The sequence below is a fragment of the Hyaena hyaena genome, unplaced genomic scaffold (genome assembly GCF_003009895.1).
Source record: "Hyaena hyaena isolate Hyena2069 unplaced genomic scaffold, ASM300989v1 scaffold_95, whole genome shotgun sequence".
Taxonomy (NCBI): domain Eukaryota; kingdom Metazoa; phylum Chordata; class Mammalia; order Carnivora; family Hyaenidae; genus Hyaena; species Hyaena hyaena.
The window spans coordinates 2714383-2736023 of NW_024080727.1; the positions used below are offsets into that span (position 1 = coordinate 2714383).

At 41.0% G+C, this 21641-nt stretch overlaps 1 protein-coding gene across 5 annotated transcripts in view; it reads left to right on the top strand.

Moving 5' to 3' along the window:
• TTC23 (tetratricopeptide repeat domain 23) overlaps positions 1-21641 on the top strand; it is a 101428-nt gene that overhangs the window by 32058 nt on the left and 47729 nt on the right. For all 5 annotated transcript variants that reach the window (XM_039235035.1, XM_039235038.1, XM_039235037.1 and 2 more), the window contains exon 6: positions 17028-17205. In XM_039235035.1, the coding sequence (XP_039090966.1) occupies positions 17028-17205 (178 nt within the window). The remainder of the gene's footprint in view (positions 1-17027; positions 17206-21641) is intronic.

A 21641-nucleotide genomic window follows, 5' to 3' on the forward strand; every position in this document is an offset into this window, starting at 1 on the left:
AATATTGAACCAGCCCTGTAACCCAGGAATGAATCCCATTTGATCTTGGTGGATAATTCTTTTTATGTGCTGTTGGATTCGATTTGCAAGTATCTTGTTGAGGATTTTTGCATCTGTATTCATCAAGGATATTGGCCTGTAGTTCTCTTTTTTTGCTGCATCTCTGTCTGGCTTGGGAATCAGAGTGATGCTGGCTTCATAAAATGAGTCCGGAAGTTTTCCTTCGATTTCTATTTTTTGAAATAGCTTGAAAAGAATGGGTATTAATTCTGTTTTAAATGTCTGGTAGAATTCCCCAGGGAAGCCATCTGGCCCAGGGCTCTTATTTGTTGGGAGATTTTTGATAACTGTTTCAGTTTCTTCACTAGCTATGGGTCTGTTCAGATTTTCTATCTCTTCCCGTGTGAATTTTGGTGGTGAGTGTGTGTTTAGGAATTTGCCCATTTCTTCTAAATTGTCCAGTTTGTTGGCATATAATTTTTCATAGTATTCCCTGATAGTTGCTTGTATTTCTGAGAGGTTGGTTGTAATAAGTCCATTTTCATTCATGATTTTGTCTATTTGGGTGCTCTCTCTTTTCTTTTTGAGAAGCCTGGCTAGAGGTTTGTCAATTTTGTTTACTTTTTCAAAAAACTAACTCTTGGTTTCATTGATCTGTTCAATTGTTTCTTTGGTCTGTATGTTGTTTATTTTTGCTCTGAGTTTTACTATTTCTCTTCTTCTACTGGGTTTGGGGTGCTCTTGTTGCTCTGCCTCTAGTTCCTTTAGGTGAGATGTTAGATTTTGCACTTGCGCTTTTTCTAATTTCTTGAAATAGGCCTGGATTGCAATGTACTTTCCTCTTAGGACTGCATTTGCCCCGTCCCATAGAGTTTGGATTGTTGTATTTTCATTTTCATTTGTTTCCATATATTTTTAAATTTCTTCTCTAATTGTCTGATTGGCCCATTCATTCTTTAGTAGGGTGTTCTTTAACCTCCATGCTTTTGGAGGTTTTCCAGACTTCTTCCTTGATTGATTTCGAGTTTCAAAGCATTATGATCTGAAAGTGTGCATGGTATGATCTCAATTCTTTTATATTTGTTGAGGGCTGCTTTATGTCCCAGTATGTGATCTATCTTGGAGAATGTGCCATGCACACTTGAGAACAAAGTGAATTCCATGGCCTTGGGATGTAGAGTTCTAAATATATCTGTCAGATCCATCTGGTCCAATGTGTCATTGAAGTCCATTGTTTCTTCAGTGATTTTTTTGTCTGGTTGATCTATCCATTGCTGTAAGTGGAGTATTAAAGTCCCCTGCTATTAACACATTCTTATCTATGAGATTGTTTCTGTTTGTGATTAATTGTTTTAAATATTTAGGTGCTCCCATATTCAGTGCGTAGACATTTATAATTGTTAGGTCTTCCTGATGGATAGACCCTGTAATTATTATATAATGCCCTTCTTCATCCCTTGTTATTGTCTTTAATTTAAAGTCCAGTTTGTCTGATATAAATATAGCTACTCCGGCTTTCTTTTGACTTCCCGTAGCATGATATATATTTCTCCATCCCCTTACTTTCAATCTGAAGGTACCTTCCAGTCTAAAATGCGTTTCTTGTAGACATCAAATAGATGGATTTTGTTTTTTAATCTAACCTATGTCTTTTGATTGGAGCATTCAGCCCATTTACATTCAGTGTTATTATTGAAATATGTGGGTTTAGAGTCATTGTGTCCTTTGTGGGATTCATGCTTGCGGTGGTGTCTCTGGTATCTTGCGTTCCTTGTAACATTTCCCTCAGAGAGTCCTCCTCAGGGTATCTTGTAGGGCTGGCTTAGTGATGACAAATTCTTTCAATTTTTGTTTATTTGGAAAGACTTTTATCTCTCCTTCTATTCTGAATAACAGGCTTGCTGGCTAGAGGATTCTTGGCTGCATATTTTTTCTATTCATCACTTTGAAGGTCTCCTACCATTCTTTCTGGCCTGCCAAGTTTCATTAGATAGGTCTTTGCCACTCTGATAGGTTTCCCTTTGTGTTAGGGCCCTTTTCTCCCTAGCTGCTTTCAAAATTCTTTCTCCTTATATTTTGCCAGTTTCACTATGATATGTCATGCAGAAGATCGATTCAAGTTACATCTGAGGGGAGTTTTCTGTGCCTCTTGCATTTCAACTTAAATTTTTTTTAATGTTTTATTTATTTCTAGGAGAGACAGAGAGAGACAGCGTGAGCAGGGGAGGGTCAGAGAGAGAGGGAGCCACAGACTCTGAAACAGGCTCCAGGCTCTGAGCTGGCAGTCAGCACAGAGCCCGACGTGGGGCTCGAAGCCACGAACCGCGAGATCATGACCTAAGCGAAAGTCGGACGCCTAACCGACTAAGCCACCCAGGCGCCCCTTGAATTTCAACTTCTACTTCCTTCCGCTGTTGGGGAAGTTCTCTGCTATAATATGTTCCAGGACTCCTTCAGCACCTTTCCCTTTCTCTTCCTCTTCTGGAATTCCTATGTTACGGATATTGTTCTGTTTGATTGTATCACTGAGCTCTCGAACTCTTCTTTCATGTTCCTGGATCAGTTTATCTCTATTTTTCTCAGTTTCATCTTTTTCTAAAATAGTGTCTTATAAATCACTTATTCTCCATTCTGCCTCTTCAATCCGTGCATTGGACGCCTCCAGTTTATTATGTATCTCATTTTTTAATTCACCATAACTATTTTTAAGCTCCATATTGTTTGTAGCCATAGTTTCCCTGATGTCCTCCATGCTTTTTTCAAGCCCGGTGATTAATTTTATGATTATTGTTCTAAATTCTTGTTCAGTTATGTTGCTTATATCTGTTTGAAGCAGTTCTCTAGCTATCATTTCTTCCTGGAATTTCTTTGGCGGAGAGATCTTCCGTTTCATCATTTTGGTTAACTTTCTATCTCTTGTTAATTTTAAAAGCTTGTGGTACACTCGGCCCCTGTGAGTTCTGCTGTATTAGAGAGGGCTCTCTGACTGTTCAGGGCCTGTCTGTTCAGGCAATGTTCTTTGGATGGTGTCTCTTGGTTCTCTTGTTGAGCGTTTGGTTATGTTGTTTCCCTACTGGTAGTGGTATTTGGGACTCTCCACCAAACTACACTTTGGCTTGTTTCTTGAGGCAGTCCTGGAAAAAGAAAACAGACAACCACAGAGGGAACACAGGTACACAAACGCACAGACGAAACCAATAAACATGCAAACTCAGGCTCAGGTAAAAACAGCAACAACAAGAAGAAAACAGCTGTCTGGAGGGGATGGGAGTGGTTTGGTGTAGGCAGGTCTTGTCTCCACTGTGTCAGCTGGCTTCCCTGAGGCCCTGCCTTGGTGGTTGTGGGGAGAAGAATGGCAGCGCCCCAGTCCCTTCTCAACCAAGCGTTGCAAATCACTTCTTCGGTCTGATCTCCCTGTGCTGAGGATGTAGCCAAGGTGGGCTGAGTTCTATGCCCCACACCCTGCCTCGTTTCCAGGTGCCAGTCCGCGGGCTTTGTTATACTGCCCTGAACGGTCCCACTGGTCGCTTCTTCCCTGTTCTTGGGGGTTGAGTGGGGGGTGGGGGAAGTGTCGCATCCTCAGATCCGCCAGGGTCAAGCAGCGATACAACCCAAGTGCGTTCAGGGAACGTAGCAACTTCAGGTCCGCAGAGTCTGCGTCGCTGCAGTGCTCCGCCGCCGCTGCTTCATCTGGCGCTGGCACCGCTTCACTGTGTTGCCACCGTATGTGCGCTGCCACCGCAGCTTTAGCAGGCCACTGTCGCGCACGCCGCCGCAGCTTCACCTGGCGCCGGGACTTCCGGCGCAGGCGTTGCTGCCGCTTCACCCGGCCGCCGCTGCCATGGATGGTGCCAGACGCGTGGCAGTTCTGGACCAGGGCACCTAGTTTAAAGTCAGCACCCCAGCCAGAGCTAAAAAAAACACTCTCTTTCCAGGGCGCCTGGGTGGCTTAGTCGGTTAAGCGTCCAACTTTCGCTTAGGTCATGATCTCGCGGTTCGTGGGTTCGAGCCCCGCATCGGGCTCTGTGCTGACTGCCAGCTCAGAGCCTGGAGACGAGACTATTTCAGAGTCTGTATCTCCCTCTCTCTCTGACCCTCCCCTGCTCACGCTGTCTCTCTCTCTCTCTCCTAGAAATAAATAAAAATATTAAAAAAAAAAAAAAAACCACTCTCTTTCCAAGCCGAGGGTTTTTTTTTCCCCCTCTTCTCCAGGGACGGTTCTATGAGCAATCTCAGCTTTTCTTTCCTTTCCCCTGGACTCATGGCAGCTCACCACCGCTCACCGGTTAATCACTCACCGCAGATGCACGCAAGCTGGGTTCCCTCCCCTCCCTCCTTATCTCTGGGTCCCATCCTGCTTTTATCTTCCCCAGTTTGCACTCACTCACTTATGAGGTTTCCTTCCCAGTGTACTCTGTCTCTTTCTCTTCCCAAACTCCTGTGGCTCAGTGTCCTATGACTTCAGGCCTTCTCTGTTTGAGAGATGGGTGCAGGTGAAATGTACGGTGCTCCCTACTTCTCCGCCATCTTGCCCCCTCCCTCCTGGTCAAAAATTTTTTAATTTTTAATGTTGAGAGAGAGACAGAGACACAGAGTGTGAGTGGGGTGGGGGGCAGAGAGAGAGAGAGGGAGACACTGAATCAGAAGCAGGCTCCAGGCTCCCAGCTGGCAGCAGAGAGCCCGACACGAGGCTCCAAGTCACAAACAGTGAGATCATGACCTAAAGTTGGACACTTAACTGAATGAGCCACCCAGGCGCCTCTCGGATGACATCTTCTTAATTTAACTAATTATATCTGCAACAACCTTAGTCCCAGGTAAAGCCACGTTCTCAAGTACTGGAGGCGAGGACTTGAATGTATGAATCTGGGTGGGGGGAAACAGTTCAGGCCCTTATAGGTTCTTACAAGGTTTCTTTTATTCCACCTTTCATAAAATTTCAGCAACTTGCCCATCCCTTAATTAGATCCATAGTCGACAATATTCAGGCTACCAAATCAATATGAAAACATGTTCTCTTTTTGAAGATTTTTTCCCCTAACATTTATTCTGGAATCTATGAAAATTAAGGTATGAACGATAGCATCAGATTTGTATTTGTAGGTTGTTCCTCCCTCCCTGCCTCCCTCTGCAGTTTATACTCCCTCCTTCCCTCAGGCAGCTGGCAGCCACTCTGTCAGACACTGTTTAAGGTGCTGGGATGCCAGGATGAACACGGCAGCCCTCGACCCTGCCTTCGTAGAGCCCAGCGCTAAAGGGATCGGTGCTGAGTTGCCAGGCAGTTATAAAAGAGCCCGAGAGACGTTTCCTGAGCAGGGAAGGTTCACAGTTCCACGGGAAGGCAATCAGGTGTTCACTGAGGCACCCAACCCAGCCTGGGGTGTCAGGGAACAGCAGGGGTTAAGATGAGAAAGCCAGGTACCCAAGCCACACCATTCAAGGAGGCACTCACTCTTGGGTGCCCACCCTGTGCTTGCCTACCCCGTGAGAGTGCCACCTTAAACGGTGTGTCCCAGGGGTCTCTCTGGTCCCTCTCTAGTTCTGGCTTCTGCCAGGGAAGGCTTCCTAAAGGAGGAGACTGCTAAGCTAAAACTAAAACAGGAATTAGTTAGAAAGATGAATGGAAGTTTGCCAGGCAGAGATGGAAGAAAGAACCTTCTAGATAGGAGCCTAAGCAAACATGCAGAGTTGAAAGGTACACATGACACAAAGGAGACTGGCATCAGGGAAGCCAGATGGGAAGGTTTAGATGATGCTCAAGGGTCATCTGAACTCCTCAAGTTCTGGGAAACTCAGGTCCCAGCAAAGCCACCGTCACCTCTGTGCCACCTTTGTGCACAGTTGGGTGAGTGGACAGAGCCTTTGTGAGAACTGGAGAAGGTGCCCTTTCTTCCAGGCAAATGTAGCTTTGTGTCTAAGCACACGGCTCGTCCAGGAGAGCATGGACTGGACCTAACTCCCAGTGGCCCCTCGGGCAGATGTCCATCAGAACCTGGGCACAGAGAAAGGAACGAGTAAGAGTCTGTGGGTGCAGAGCCAGTTTGAGCTCCTTAGTGTTGGACCAGGACCCCAAATCCATGCCCCAGAGTGCCTGGGAGGCAGCACTCGGCTAGGGGATTGGCCTTTCTATTCTCACCCACCTTTGACACACTCTGAATTCTGCACATCCGGGTAACTTTGGGAGCTGTCTAGAACTTATCCTGCTTTATAACTCACCAGCGCTCAAGCTAATTTCCTTCACCACAGCTTATTGGCTTAAAACAGTCAGCCAAAGGAAAAAGATTCTGGGTTTATCACCAATTTCTGGGTTCTTCCATGTCTGCATGCTTGCAGAGGTCATAGTAGAAAATACATTAACATATTTAAACTTAGAATGAGGCACCTGAGTGGCCCAGTCGGTTAACCATCCAAATTTGGCTGTCGTGGTCTTGTGGTTTGTGAGTTCAAGCCCCACATCGGGCTCTCTGCTGTCAGCACGAAGCCTACTGTCTCCCGTTCTCTCTCTGCCCCTCTTCTGCTCATTCTCTTTCTCTCAAAATAAATAAATAAATAAACTTTAAAACATAAACTTACAGTATGATTGGTTTACCAGAATACTCCATTAATAGTTTTACATGGCTTTTTTCTCCATGACTTTCCTGCTTTCTCATTAGGATTATACTTTTCATAAACTAAGGCATTCCCCCAGGAGACCCAGGCATTGGAGCTCATCAGGAACCATGCTTACAGCTCTGAAGGATTAGAGTGAGGCCAGTAGCTCAGTGTCCCAGGGCCAATTTATGGTCCCCCCTCGGGGATGCCCACTGCTGAGGGGTTGGATGCAGCGGGACCCACAATATTCTATGCTCTCCTAATCCTAATCCTTCAACCCTAAAAACAGATAGGTAGGATCGTCTGATGATGCGGGACCAGTTTAAAGCCAAAACACCCATCTTTTTCTGACCTGCTTTGTGCTGGTTCAAAATGACCGGCTCAAGGACGATATTAAGAGAAAAGTATTTTGATTTTTGTTTAACGTTTATTACAATTATTTGTTTAAACGAAAATTACTAATTTTATGGGTACCACTACATCTCCTCTACTTAGTTTGGCTTCAAAGTGTTCACAAACTTTTAAATATTTTTGAAGTTTACGTATTTATTTTGAAAGACAGATGGTGTGAGCAGGGGAGGGGCAGAGAAAGGGGAGAGAGAATCCCAAACAGACTCTGTTTTGCCAGCACAGAGCCAGACTCAGGGCTCAACCCATGAAACTGTGAGTATATGACCTGAGCTGAAACCAAGTGTCAAACGCTTAACCAACTGAGCCACCCAGGTGCCCCACACAAAACGTTTTTAAATAACAGATTTATTGAGCAGTAATTAACATACCGTATGACTCACCCAATTGAAATACACAATTCATTGGTTTTCAATATGTTAACAGGAGTTGTGCAGCCAGCACCACCATCATTTTGACTTTTTCATCCCATTAACAGTCTCTCTTACCATGTTACCCCAGCCCCTGAAAACCACTAATCTCCTTTCTCTCTGTGGATTTGCATGTTTGGGATATTTCATATGTATGGAGTCTACAGTGTGTGGCCTTTTGTGACATGCCTTTTTACTTTTTCTTTTCTTTTTTTCTCCTTTGCCTTTTTTAAGTGTTTATTAGTTTCAGGTATAGAATATAGTGATTCAACACTATGAGTGTCACCTGGTGCTCATCGTGACAAGTGTATTCCTTAATCCCCATCACCTATTTTGCCCATCCCCCATCACCTCCCCTCTGGTAAGCACTGGTTTGTTCTCTCTAATTAAGAGTCTTTTTTTTAAGTATTAAAAAAATGTTTTAAAATAATCTCTACACTCACCTTGGGGTTCGAACTTACAACCTCGAAACTAAGAATCACATGCTCTACCTACTGAACCAACAAGGCACCTCAAGAGTCTGTTTCCTGATTTTTCTCTCCTTCTCTCTCTTTTTTCCTGTGCTCATTTGTTTTGTTTCTTAAATTCTACATATGTGTGAAGTCATATTATGAAATTTGTCTCTGACTTAGTTTGCTTAACATTTTCACTATACTCTCTAGCTCTAGCCAGGTCATTGCAAATGGCCAGATTTCATTATTTTTTATAGTTGAATAATACTCCATTGTACACATATATCACTTTCATCAATCAATGGACACTTGGGCTGCTTCCATAATTTGGCTATTGTAGTTAATACTACTATACACATAGGGATTCATGTATCTCTTTGAATTAGTGTTTCATATTCTCTGGGTAAATACCCAGTAGTGTGATTGCTGGATGGTAGGGTAGTTCTATTTTTAACTTTTTGAGGAAGCTCCATACTGTTTCCCAGAGTGGCTGCACCAGTTTGCGTTCCCACTAACAGTGCACGAGGGTTTCTTTTTCTCCACATTCTCACCAACACCTGTTGTTTCTTGTGTTATTGATTTTAGCCATTCTGACAGGTGTGAAGTGATAGCTAAATGTGGTTTTGATTTGTATTTCCCTGATGGTGAGGGATGGTGAGCATCTTTTTGTGTGTCTGTTGTCTATCTGTGTGTCTTCTTTGGAGAAATATCTTTTTATACCTTCTGCCCATTTTGTAACTGGTGGGGTGTTGAGTTTTATAAGCTCTTTATATATTTTGGATACTAATCCTTTAGTGGATATGTTATTTGCAAATATCTTCTCCAATTCCGTAGGTTACCTTTTAGCTTTGTTGATTGTTTTCTTCACTATGAAGTTTTTATTTTAATGCAGTCCCAATAGTTTATTTTTGCTTTTGTTTCCTTTGCCTCAGGAAACATCTCTAGAAAGAAGTTGCTTTGACTAACATCAAAGAAATTACTGCCTATGTTTTCTTCTAGGATTTTTATGGTTTCAGATCTCACATACAGATCTTTGAACCATTTTGAATTTATTTTTGTGTAAGGTGTAAGAAAGTGGTCCAGTTTCATTTTTTGCATGTTATGGTTCAGTTTCCCAGTAACATTGGCTGAAGGATGATCTTTTTTTCCATTGGATATTCTTTCTCATTTTGTTGAAGAGTAATTGGCCATATAGTTGTGGGTTTATTTCTAGGTTTTTTATTCTCTTCCATAGATCTATGGTGTCTATTTTTGGGCCAGTACCATACTGTTTTGATTACTACAACTTTGTGATATACTTTTAAGTCTGGAATTGTGATGCCTCCAGCTTTGCTTTGCTTTTTCAAGCTTTTGCTTTGGCTATTTGGGGCCTTTTGTGGTTTCATACAAATTTTAGGATAGTTTGTTCTAGTTCTGTGAAACATGCTGTTGGTATTTTGATAGAGACTGGATTAAATGTATAGATTGCTTTGGGTAGTATAAACGTTTTAGCAATATTCTACCAATCCATGAACATGGAATGTCTTTCCATTTCTTTGTGTTGTCTTCAATTTCTTTCATCAGTATTTTATAGTTTTCAGAGTACAAGTCTTTCATCTCTTTGGTGAGGTTTATTCCTAGTATCTTATTCTCTTTGGTGCAGTCGTGAATGGGATTGTTTTCTTAATATCTCTTTCTGCTGCTTCATTACCGGTGTATAGAAATACAGCAGATTTCTGGGCATTGATTTTGTATCTTGTGACCTTACTGAATTCACTTGTCAGTCCTAACAGGTTTTTTTTTTTTAATTTTTAATGTTTATTTATTATTGAGACAGAGAGAAACAGAGCATGAGTGGGGGAAGGGCAGAGAGACAGGGAGACAGAGAATCTGAAGCAGGCTTCAGGCTCTGAGCTGCCAGCACAGAGCCTGACTCAGGACTTGAACCCACGAACTGAGATCATGACCTGAGCCGAAGTTGGACGCTTAACCGACTGAGCCACCCAGGTGCCCCAGGGTTTTTTTGTTTTTGTTTTTGTTTTTTTGGTGGAGTCTTTTGGGTTTTCTGTATACTGTATCATGTCATCTGCAGATAGTGAAAGTTTTACTTCTTCCTTACTGACTTGGATCCCTTTTATTTCTTTTTGTTGTCTGATTACTGTGACTAGGACTTCCAGTACTGTGATGAATAAAAAAGTGGTGATAGTGGACATCCTTGTCTTTTTCCTGACCTTAGGGGAGAAACTCTCAGTTTTTCTCCCTTAAAGATAATGTTAGCTGTGGAGTTTTCATATACGGCCTTTATTATGTTAAGGTATGCTTCCTCTAAACCTATTTTGTTGAGGGTTTTTATTATGAGTAGATGTTCTACTTTGTCAAATGCATTTTTGGCATCTATTGAAATGTTCCTATGGTTCTTATCCTTTCTCTTATTGATATGAAGTACGATGTTGATTGATTTGCAAATGTTGAACCATCCTTGCAGCCCAGGAATAAATCCCACTTCGTCATGGTAAGTGATTTTTAAATGTATTATTGCATTTGATTTGCTAGTATTTTGTTGAGGATTTTTGCATCTATGTTCATCAGGAATATTGGCCAGTAGTTCTCTTTTTTAGTGGTGTCTTTATCTGGTTTTGGTATTGGGGTAATACTGACCTCATAGAATAGATTTGGAAGTTTTCCTTCCTTTTCTATTTTTGGGGATGGCTTGAGAAAAATAGGTATTAACTCTTCTTTAAACGTTTGGTAGACTGGGGTGCCTAGGTGGCTCAGCCAATTAAGTGTCTGACTCTTGGTTTCGGCTTAGCTCATGATCTCACACGTGGTTCCTGAGTTCTAGTCCCACATCCATTTCTGTGCTGTCAGCACAGAGCCTGCTTGGGATTCTGTCTCTCTCCCTTTCTCTGCCTCTACCCCACTCGTACATGTGTGCTCTCTCTCTCAAAACAAATAAATGAACTTTTAAAAATGAATAAATGTTGGGTAGAATTCACCTGTGAAGCCATCTGGTCCTAAGACTTTTGTTTGTTGAGAGTTCTTTGATTACTGATTCAACTTATTTACAGGTTATTGTTCTGTTCAAATTTTCTATTTCTTCCTGTTTCAGTTTTAGTAGTTTATATGTTTCTGGGGACTTATCCACTTCTTCCAGTTGTCCAATTTGTTGGCATATAGTTTTTCATAATATTGTCTTATAATTGTTAGTATTTCTGTGGCATTGGTTATTATTTCTCCTTTCTGAATTGTGATTTTATTTATTTGAGTCCTTTATCTTTTTTTCTTGATAAGTCTGACTAGAGGTTTATCAATTTTATTGATTTCTTTCAAAGAATAAGTTCTTAGTTTCATTGATTAGTTCTGTTGTCTTTTTTTAGTTTCTATATCATTTATTTCTGCTCTAATCTTTATTTTCTTCCTTCTGCTGGTTTTAGGTTTTGTTTGTGGTTCTTTCTCTAGCTCCTTTAGGTATAAGGTTAGGTTGTTTGCCCTTTTTCACTTGATGATTAATATTCCATTTTGTATACCACATATACCACATTTATTTACTCATTGCTCAGAAAAGACATTGCTTGGAGGACATTTGGCTGGTTTATGCCTTTTGACTGTTATGAACATTGTGTACAAGGTAGTTTTTTTTTTTTTAGTTTTTATTTATTTTTGAAACAGAGAGAGACAGAGCATGTGCTGGGAAGGGGCAGAGAGAGAGGGAGACACAGAATCCGAAACAGGCTCCAAGTTCTGTGCTGCCTGCACAGAACCCGATGTGGGGCTCGAACCCACGAACAGTGAGATCATGACCTGAGCCGACATCGGACGCCCAACCGACTGAGCCACCCAGGCGCCCCTGTGTACAAGTTTTTATGTGGAAGCATACTTTCATTCCTTCTGGATATTTACCTAGGACTGAAAATACTGCATCATATTGTAATTCTATGTGGAAACATTTGAGGAACTGACACTATTTTCCAAAGTAGCTGCACCATTTTATATTTCCACCAGCAGTATGTAAGGGTTCCAGTTTTTCTACATCCTTTCTAGCACTTGTTACTCTCTTTATTATTATTATAGCCACTATCCTAGTGCATGTTAAGTGGTATCTCACTGTAGTTTTAATATGCGTTTCCTTGATGATTAATGATGATGAACATCTCCTTATGTGCTCATTGACCATTTGTATATCTTCTTTGGCAAAATGGCTATTTGGAAACTTTGCTCATCTTTAAATCGGGTTGTCTTGTTATTATTGTTGTAGAAGTTGTTTATTTATTCTGGATGTGGGTCCCTCCTCAGAAATATGATTTGTAACAGTTTTCCAGAGGCCATTTTTTAAAATGTTTATCTATTTATTTTGAGAGAGATAGCGAGAGCGTGAATGGGGGAAGGGTAGAGAGATTGGGAGAGAAAGAATCCCAAGCAGGTTCTGTGCTGTCAGTGCAGAGCCCGATGTGGGGCTTGATCTCGCAAACTGTGAGGTCGTGACCTGAGCCGATATCAAGAGTTGGAGGCTTAACCGACTGAGCCACCCAGGTGCCTCCCACAAACCATTTTTTAAACTTCCTAAATAATGCTATTTTTGAAGATTGGCAGTCAATGAAGACACTGGTCTATGACACCACTCAACCCTTAAAGTGATGTTATAACATTCATACCGCATTTTGATATACAATTAAGTGAAAGAAGCAGGTTTTAAAACAATCTGATTCTTTAAAAAAAATATGCGAGGAAAATCATCTGGAAGGGTGTGTATCAAAGTGTATGGCACTCATCTTTGGATGTTGTGACTGTATAGTTTTTAGTTTTTAATGATGGGTACATATTATTCTTATAATAAAATATTCTCAAAAAATTTTAAAGGTTAGCTGGATAAGAAAATGCCTTCCACAATGGCACATGAGTTTGACTGATTATGCTTATTATTTGGACTTTCCGAAATCTTCTGTGGGTGGGTGTGAGACCACAGTTGAGGCCTGTTTCAACAGAAGAACAACCTGAGGCTGTGGCACTCAGTTCCATACAGACTCCTGGTTGGGAGGGGAAGGAGTGAAAGGTATGATGATGTATAGGCGTGTAATACCGATCTGTGTGCCGTGCTTCAGTTTGCAGAGCATTTTAGACATCTTCTTGGGTTCTCAAAACAACCCTATTGGACACCAGTGTTGAGATGAGGAAACCAAGGTTCACAGACGTTTTGTTCTTGCCCAAGGTTGTGCGGCTTGGTCAGTAAGGATGCTCAAACTATGATTGGGGTTTTTTACTCCTGCCACAGTACTTGTAACTGACTGGCCTGTCTCCCATCCTTTTTTTTTTTTTTTTTTTTTTTTAATGTTTGTTTATTTTGTTGGGGGGGAGGGAGAGGCAGAGAGAGAGGGAGACACAGAATCCGAAGCACCAATGTGGGGCTCGAACCCACAAACTGTGACATCATGACCTGAGCTGAAGTGAGACGCTTAATGGACTGAGCTGCCCAGGTGCCCCCCTGTGTCCTTCTTTTTATAAAATTTTCTCCAAGAGTCCGGTATTTGAAAGATCATTTTCTGATATCTGAAAAAGTGACATGGTGTTAACCTGGGGTGATACGCTGTGCTTTTGGCTAAGAGAGTAGATAAATGGTAAAAAGGAAGAACAAGTTGTCCCTGTTCTCCACCATTACAGACTCTCAAATACTTTTCTTTACTGTTCCATCTTCGGAAAGGAAAAATTGTTGTTGGATGAATTAACTTATGCCTTGCCATTATTTCTTTTCTGTGTTTCTTTTTCTTTTTTCTTTTTTTGCATTTGTAACCTTGATCATTAAGCTTTGAATTTTGCTTTCCTTTAAAGCTTTTGCTCAAATGAAACCATCTTGTATTACCAATACTTTGTATCTGCTTTATTACCCTTCCATGATCTTTACAGCAGCCTTGGAAACAAAGGACCCATTCTTTATTTCCTTGGTACATACTTCATCATCTATGAACATGAGAAAGGAAAAAAGTGATTGTTTTTTTTTCCTTTGCTCAAATATCTGTGGCATTGTTGGAGATCTCAAGGCTAAATTAGATGGAAAAAAAATCTGAAGTCATTTTGAAAGTTTGTAGCTTTCTCTAGATTCTAGACCAGAGGTTGGAAAACTTCTTCTGAAAAGTCCCAGACAGTAAATATTTCAGGCTTTGCAGGTGTCCACTGCACTGCAGCTACTCAGCTCCACCATTATAGTGCAAAAGCAGCCATAGGCAATGTGTAAACAAGTGGATGTGGCTGTGTGCCAATAAAACTTTATTTACAAGAAAAGACAGTGAGCAGATTTGGTGCACAGGCCACAGTTTGCTGCCTCTTGTTTTCAGTTGTTTAGAAACATTTGTCTACCAGGAATCTCATTTTTGGGCTGAGTGATTTGTTAGCAACCATATGTTTCAAAGCCTCTTTCTGTCATCAAAGATGCTAGTGAGTTTTCTCTTCAAAAATAAAATATGATACTTACAAAGCTAAATATTGCTCACTACATCCAAAGTTCAGTAAGAGTCAGAAGACAAGCCCAGTATTACTAGGTCACCGATTAATCTTTTCCTTTCTAAGATTAGGAGTTGCTTCAAGCTAGAACCTGGACCCGACCTGGTCCAAGAACATATCCCTGACCTTCTCCTATGTTTTCAACCTCTTCCCATTTATAGAACGTATCCAAGTTCATAAGCTAGTCAGCATGTTATTTCACTATTGCCATTGGGAGCATAGATCTGAGCAGCCATCTTCTATCAATCAATTCCCTTTGACATTTATTACAGAGCAAAAATAGTTGTGCAAAATGTCCAGTAACTGAGTTAAAAACAAAACCTATTTTTTGTGTGTGTGGTTTCCTAGTCACTCACTCACATTATGTCTCAGTTTACCCATGGGCAGCAGGGAATTGTAAGGCTTTTTTGTAGTAAAGATGCTAAGGTAAAGGGTAATGTAGAAAGGGTTAGTGCCTTTCATAATGAATTTTACATATAAAAATTTTCGATGCAAGAAAAAAGTTTCTATTTCTTAGTAAATATTTTAGAGAAGGTTGTTTCTAAATGTCTACTATTGTGTTTGCTAAACAAAATATAGAGATATATTTTTTTATATGAAAGAAGCTAAAGAGTCTTTTCCCACCACCACCTTTACTTATAATATTTAAGTTAACATTTTTCTGATGTTAAAGTAATACAATTAAAATTTTTAAATGTTTATTCTTGAGAGAGAGAGACAGACAGACAGACAGAGCGTGAGTGGGGGAGGGGCAAAGAGGGAGAGGGAGACACAGAATCTGAAGCAAGCTCCAGACTCTGAGCTATTAGCACAGAGCCCAACATAGGACTCGAGCCAATGAACCACAAAATCATGACCTGAGCCGAAGTCAGATGCTGAACCGACTGAGCCACTCAGGTGCCCCAGTAATACAATTTTATAGAAGAAATTTTGGGAAATTTAGAAAGCATAAACAAAAGTAAAATCACTTACAACCAACTCCTTTAAGATAATTATTGAATGGTAACATTTTAGTGTCCATTTAGATATCTATTTATGCATATGTGTACATATAGATTAGATATAACATTTTCACCTGCATAGGATGTTATACAAAGCATTTTTTTTTGTATTCTGCCCTTTATACTTATACTTTTATACTTCTATGTTGGTAAATATGGATCATAATGGCGATGTGGCACGCTACAGTATAGATATGCTTACTGTAATCTGTTTGAATGATCTCCTATTGGTATATTTTAAGTGCTTATACTTTTCCACTATTACAAAGAGTGCTTAGGTAAACATTCTTATACATATATTCTTTCCCTGCCAGAGTATCTCTTTTAGTAAACTACTAAAAGTGCAATTAACAGAAATATGTGTGTGTACTTTATATATGTATGATTTTGATATAGAGAAGTTTATGCTCAAATTATATTCTTTCTAACAGTTAATGAGAGTGCTTTATACCCTCACCAATACTAGGAAATTTCTATAATTTCTCAACAGATCATTTATCAGCATCTTGGCATCCTTTATGGTTGCTATAATTGTTTTGTTAAATATTTTATGATTTTATAGCCAAATCGTGGAAAGAGCCCAAATGTCTATCAGTCGATGAATGGATAAGGAAGATGTGGTTTATATATACAATGGAACACTACTTGGCAATGAGAAAGAATGAAATCTTGCCATTGCAATGACGTGGATGGAACTGGAGGGTATTATGCTAAGTGAAATAAGAGAAAGAGAAATATCAAATGTTTTCACTCATATGTGGAATTTGAGAAACGTAACAGAAGACCATGAAGGAAGGGAAGGGGAAAAAATAGTTTCAAACAGAGAGGGAGTCAAACCATAAGAGACTCTTAAATACAGAGAGCAAACTGAGTGTTGATGGGGGTGGGGGACCAGAGGAGAGAGAAAAATGGGTGATGGACATTGAGAAGGACACTTGTTGGAATGAGCACTGGATGTTGTCTGTAAACGATGAATCATGGGAATCCACTCCCGAAGCCAAGAGCACACTGTATACACTTATGTTAGCTTACTTGACGATAAATTATTTTTAAAAATATTTTGTGTTTTTTAAACCAACACCTACATAGCACCAACTGCATGTTAAAGACTATTCTAGGCATTTTTATGAGTGTTGACTAATTTGATCTTCATTATAGCCCAGTAAAGGAGGCACTGTTATTATTCTTTTTAAAAAAATTTTTAAATATTTATTTATTTTTGAGAGACAGAGAGAAGCAGAGCACATGCTGGGGAGGGACAGAAAGAGGAAGACACAGAATCTGAAGCAGGCTCCAGGCTCTGGGCTGTCAGCACAGAGCCCGATGCAGGGCTTGAACTCACGAACCATGAGATCATGACCTGAGATGAAGTCAGACGCTTAACCGACTGAGCCACCCAGGCACCCCAACACTATTATTTTCAACTTAGAGATGAGGAAGTTGTTCAGCAACTGGAGGTTTACACATCTAATAGGTAGTGGAGCCAGGATCTGAAACTTCCTGGTTATTCTGAAGTGCATGCTCTTCACCACTATGCTCCACAGCCTCCTGCAAGAAACAAAAACTTAGCTGGCTAGGAAGAACCTGACAACAAGGGTCCGAGAGCCAAATCCTAACCACCAGATCATCTATTTTTCCCACCTGTGTGTCTTCTACTTAATTATTTAAAAATAATCTCTCTGATGATTTTTTAGGGTGTATCAAAGTCAGAAGAAATCAAAAGAAGCCCTGCCCCACTACCAAGAGGCTTTAGAATACATTGAGATCAGTAGAGGTGAAAAAAGTCTGGAGTGTGTACCAATACTGAAGGAATTAGCAGGGGTAGAGCAAGCCCTGGGAGTTCACGACGCATCCATCAACCATTTTCTCCAGGTAAGCCGGAACATATGGCCACCAGAGCTCTTCTGGACCCAGTGCTCTTCCTAGACACAAGTGGAATAGCAGCTCTGAGAAGACCTGGTTTTTGCTCTTTGCACTGGATATGTAGAACACTGGGCCTGGAGTAGATGTTCAACAAATGTCTCCATATAGATGACCAAGTGGGTAAGTGTGGGACAATGGTCCACTGTGACCAGGTGCGTGGGCCTCAAACAACCTGAGACTCCCCGATGATGGCTTGTCTCATATCAGGGGCATAAGGCAAGTCTTATTTTCTAAAGTTCTATATCCTTTCGTGTTTATCTATTTAGAGCTTATGTTATCAAGCTGGTTAGGGTTTTGTTTTGTTTTTTACTACACTCTAAAATATTCATCTTAAGCCACTTAGAGTTGCCATTTATTAGCTGCTGATATACTTGGTCATCATAGGATTCTGTGTGTGTGTGTCAATCAGGGTTCTTCAGAGAAACAGAATGAATAGGATACATACATAGAAAGAAAGAGATTGGCTGGCGCTATTGTGGGGGCTGACAAGTCCGAAATCCATAAGGTAGGCAGGCTGGCTGAAAACTCAGGCAGGATCTCTATGTTATAGCCTTGAGGCAGAATTCCTTCTCCATCACTTACATGTGGAATTTAGAAACAAAACAGATGAACATATGGAGGGGGTAGAAAGAAAAGAGAGGGAAACAAACCATAAAAGACTCTTTTTCAACTTTTTTTTTATTGAGAGAAAGAGCGCACATGCACCCATGTGAGTGAGTGGGGGAACGGCAGAGGGAGAGGGAAAGAGAGAATCTTAAACAGGCTCCATGCTCAGCGCAGAGCCAGGCAAAGGGCTCAATATCACAACCATGAGATCATGACCTGAGCCAAAATCAAGAGTTGGACACTAAACCTCTTGAGCCACTCAAGCACTCAAAAGAAACTCTTAAAGATATTTGAGAGCAAACTGAGGGCTGATGGAGGAAGGTGGATGGGAGATAGCCTTGATGGGTGATGCACATTAAAGAGGGCAATTATGATGAGCACTGGTGTTATATGTAAGTGATGAATCACTGGATTCTACTCCTGAAACCAATATTGCAGTGTACGTTAATTAACTAGAATTTAAATAAAAATTTGAAAAGAAAAAATAAAAGAATTTCTTCTTCTCCAGGAAACCTTAGCTTTTTACTCTTTAGGCCTTCTACTGATTGGATAAGGCCCATTCACATCACTGGGGGGCAATCTCTTTTTCTCCAACACCAATGTAAATGTTAATCACATCTACAAAAATACATTCACAGCAACATCTAGACTAACTAGTGTTTGACCTAAAAACTGGGCACCATGGCCTAGCCAAGTTGACACATAAAATTAATCATCACAATGAATTTGATGTTTTTGTATTGCGTCATCTGCTAAAAGTACATGTTAAATTGTTTTCTCAGAATTTTTCCCTGTTAAAATTCTAAAATATACACCGAACTCATTCTTGTTATTTCAAATGAGATGCAATGACATGGGACTAAGAGTTCCATATTCTTATTTCTTTTTTAAGTTTGTATTAGCCCATCCACAGTATATTAGAATGTCCCATTCTGTCACTGTGTCTGATTATCTCTCTTAATTACTGTCACCATTTGACATACTATTATTTCCAGTTTATAGATAAGAAAGTCAAGAATTAGAAAGGTTGAGGGATATGCCCAGCCATACCATCTCTGCCAATAAATGGCATAACCCAGATTCAAACCCAGTACTTTTCAGAAACACTGTTCTGGCTGGTGTGTAGGAGAATGGATCAAGGAAGATGTGCCAAGCGCATAGGTAGACCAGTTCGGAGACAATCAAAGTAGCAGAGGCTGAAGTTGATGGCACCTTGGACACAGATGATGATAGTGAGGATGAAGAGAAACAGATGGTTTGACAAAGACGTAAGAGGCAGAACTGATGAGGTATGGAGACTGATTGGATGTGGGGGAAAGAAGGAATGGAGAAGAATCCATGATGACTTCTAGATTTCCAGTCTGAACAACTGTGTGGATGTTTGGGGGCGCCTGGGTAGCTCAGTCGGTTAAGCATCCGACTTTGGCTCAGGTCATGATCTCATGGTTCATGGATTCGAGGCCCACTTTGGGCTCTGCTGACAGCTGGTTCAGAGCCTGGAGCCTCTTTCGGATTCTGTGTCTCCCTCTCTCTTTGACCCTTCCCTGCTCACGCTGTCTCTCTCTCTCTCTCAGAAATAAATAAAACATTAAAAAAAAAACTTAGATGTTTGTGCCAGTTACCATGGGGTAGCAGACGTGACGGGTGATGGAGAGATGGTGAGCTCAGGTTTCAATGGTGAGTCTGAGGTGCCCGCAAAGCATACAAGTGGAAATGCCATCTAGTCAATTAGATAATCAGGACTGGAGCTCAGAAAATAGGTCAGGAAGTCATCTACCTGTACACAGTAATTACCTTGGGAGAGAGTGAGATCACCACAGGGGTTGGGGTTGGGGGGAGGTTATCGAGTGAGAAGAGACAAGGACATGACAGAGCCTTGAGTAACTTCAGTGTTCGTTGGTCAAGTCAAGAAAGATAACCTGGCAAAGAAAGCAAAGAATTTGACAGAAAAACATGAGAAAAACTGAAAGCGCTATCTTCTGTGCCCTTTGGTACCATATGCTACCGTGAAGGACACAGAGCTGTTGGGAGAATAAACGAGTTAATATTCATAGGGTGCTTAGCATAGTGTGCCCCATATATAGTGCTACACAGGATTTTTAACATTCTCTCTTTGCTTTCCTTTCCTTTGTTGTCTTTTTCTTTCTCTGATGATTTTGTCAGGGGAAACATTGGGGCAACGATGAGGCAGAAATCAGGTTGTATGGTGAGGGAGATGTGAGGCAGCAAAGGGGTTAAACATAGGTACCTGTTTCCCAAACTATTGAGAGGTGAGGAAGGCCGATACAGGCAGAGGGAGGAGGGTGTGCTTAGGTCTGAAGGTGCAACGCAGCTCGATGTTCAGGGAACTGCAATAAACCCCCTCAGCCTGGGCAGTGGGAATGGCTAAGACAGTCGTTGAGTATCTCGAGTAAGGCACTGAAAGTCATGCTAAGGAATTTGAGCTTCACCCTAAGGGAAGTTCAGTGTTTTCAAGCAGATAGATTGACATCATGAGATTATCGGTCTAGAAGGGTCACTCTGCGGTATGCAGAACGGACTGGATGGGAGAGATAAGCAGGGAGGTCACTCAGGAGATGTAGGGGATGATGACACCTGGACTCAGGTGGTGTCATGGGAGTAAAGAACAAGTGGACAGACTTGAGAGATGCTTGCAAAGTAGAAACAGCGGCATGGGGTGGGGGCAGTGAAGGAGGTGGAGGAGTCTGGTGTTATGCCAGTTTCTAGCTAAGGTCACTGTATTGCTGGTGGGACCATTTGCCATTCCTAAGGGCAGGAACACTCACTGGGCACACCATATTTTGTTGGTATCAATAATCCTGAATATTCTTTTTGTTGTTGTTAAAGTTAATTTATTTATTTTGAGAGAGAGAGAGAGAGCTTGAGCAAGGGAGTGGCAGGGGAGAGGGAGAGAGAGAGAATCCCAACCAGGCTCCACACTGTTAGCACAGAGACAACTCACAGCTGGCATCCGTGAACCATGAGATCATGACCTGAGCCAGAATCAAGAGTTGGATGCTTAACTGACTGAGCCACCCAGGCATCCCTATTCTGAATATTCTTCTACAAAATGCTTTTCTCTTTGATTATTTGCTGCTATAAATTTCCAGAAGTTAAATCACTAGGAGGAAAGATGTGATATTTTATAGCTCTTGATTCAGATTGACATTTGGAGGTTATTTTGATTTACTTCGCCACGAGAAGTGGGTTTTGCTTTGTTCTTCGTTGAACCAGTTTCACAGCCACCTTGCCAACTCTTTTACACTATTTTACTCCCACATTGTAGAATAGAGGCTCAAATTTAATTTATAATGCTTTTCTTAATTCAGTTTTCCTAAATGTTTCCTGATTATATCCAGATCTGCCCTTAAAATCTCAGTGCAGTCTTTGCTGTACCAGCTTCTAAAGTTCAGACATCAAGTAATAATATGCTCAGAGTCCTCCTGTGTGGGCCATTACCGGTAACAAAATTCACTGGAATGAAAGATCGGTGGCTTCTAAGACCTAACAGTGTTCGTGCCAAAGATCTGAGTTTGGTTTAGAAAAGCATTTCCCGAACTGTATTCCATAGGGTACTAGCACCTCATAAGGATTCATAGGTCTTCCTAGAAAAGAAGTCCATGGTTAAATAAACTTGAGAACTATTAAGTTAAAATTAAACAGATGTCTCTAACACATCCTTTTACATACAGTGCATTAAAAATACTAAGGTGGATTGTGAATGGAAAGGAGGGTCAAATAATTCTGTGAGACACTAGTGTTCCCTGGGCCGTAGTCTG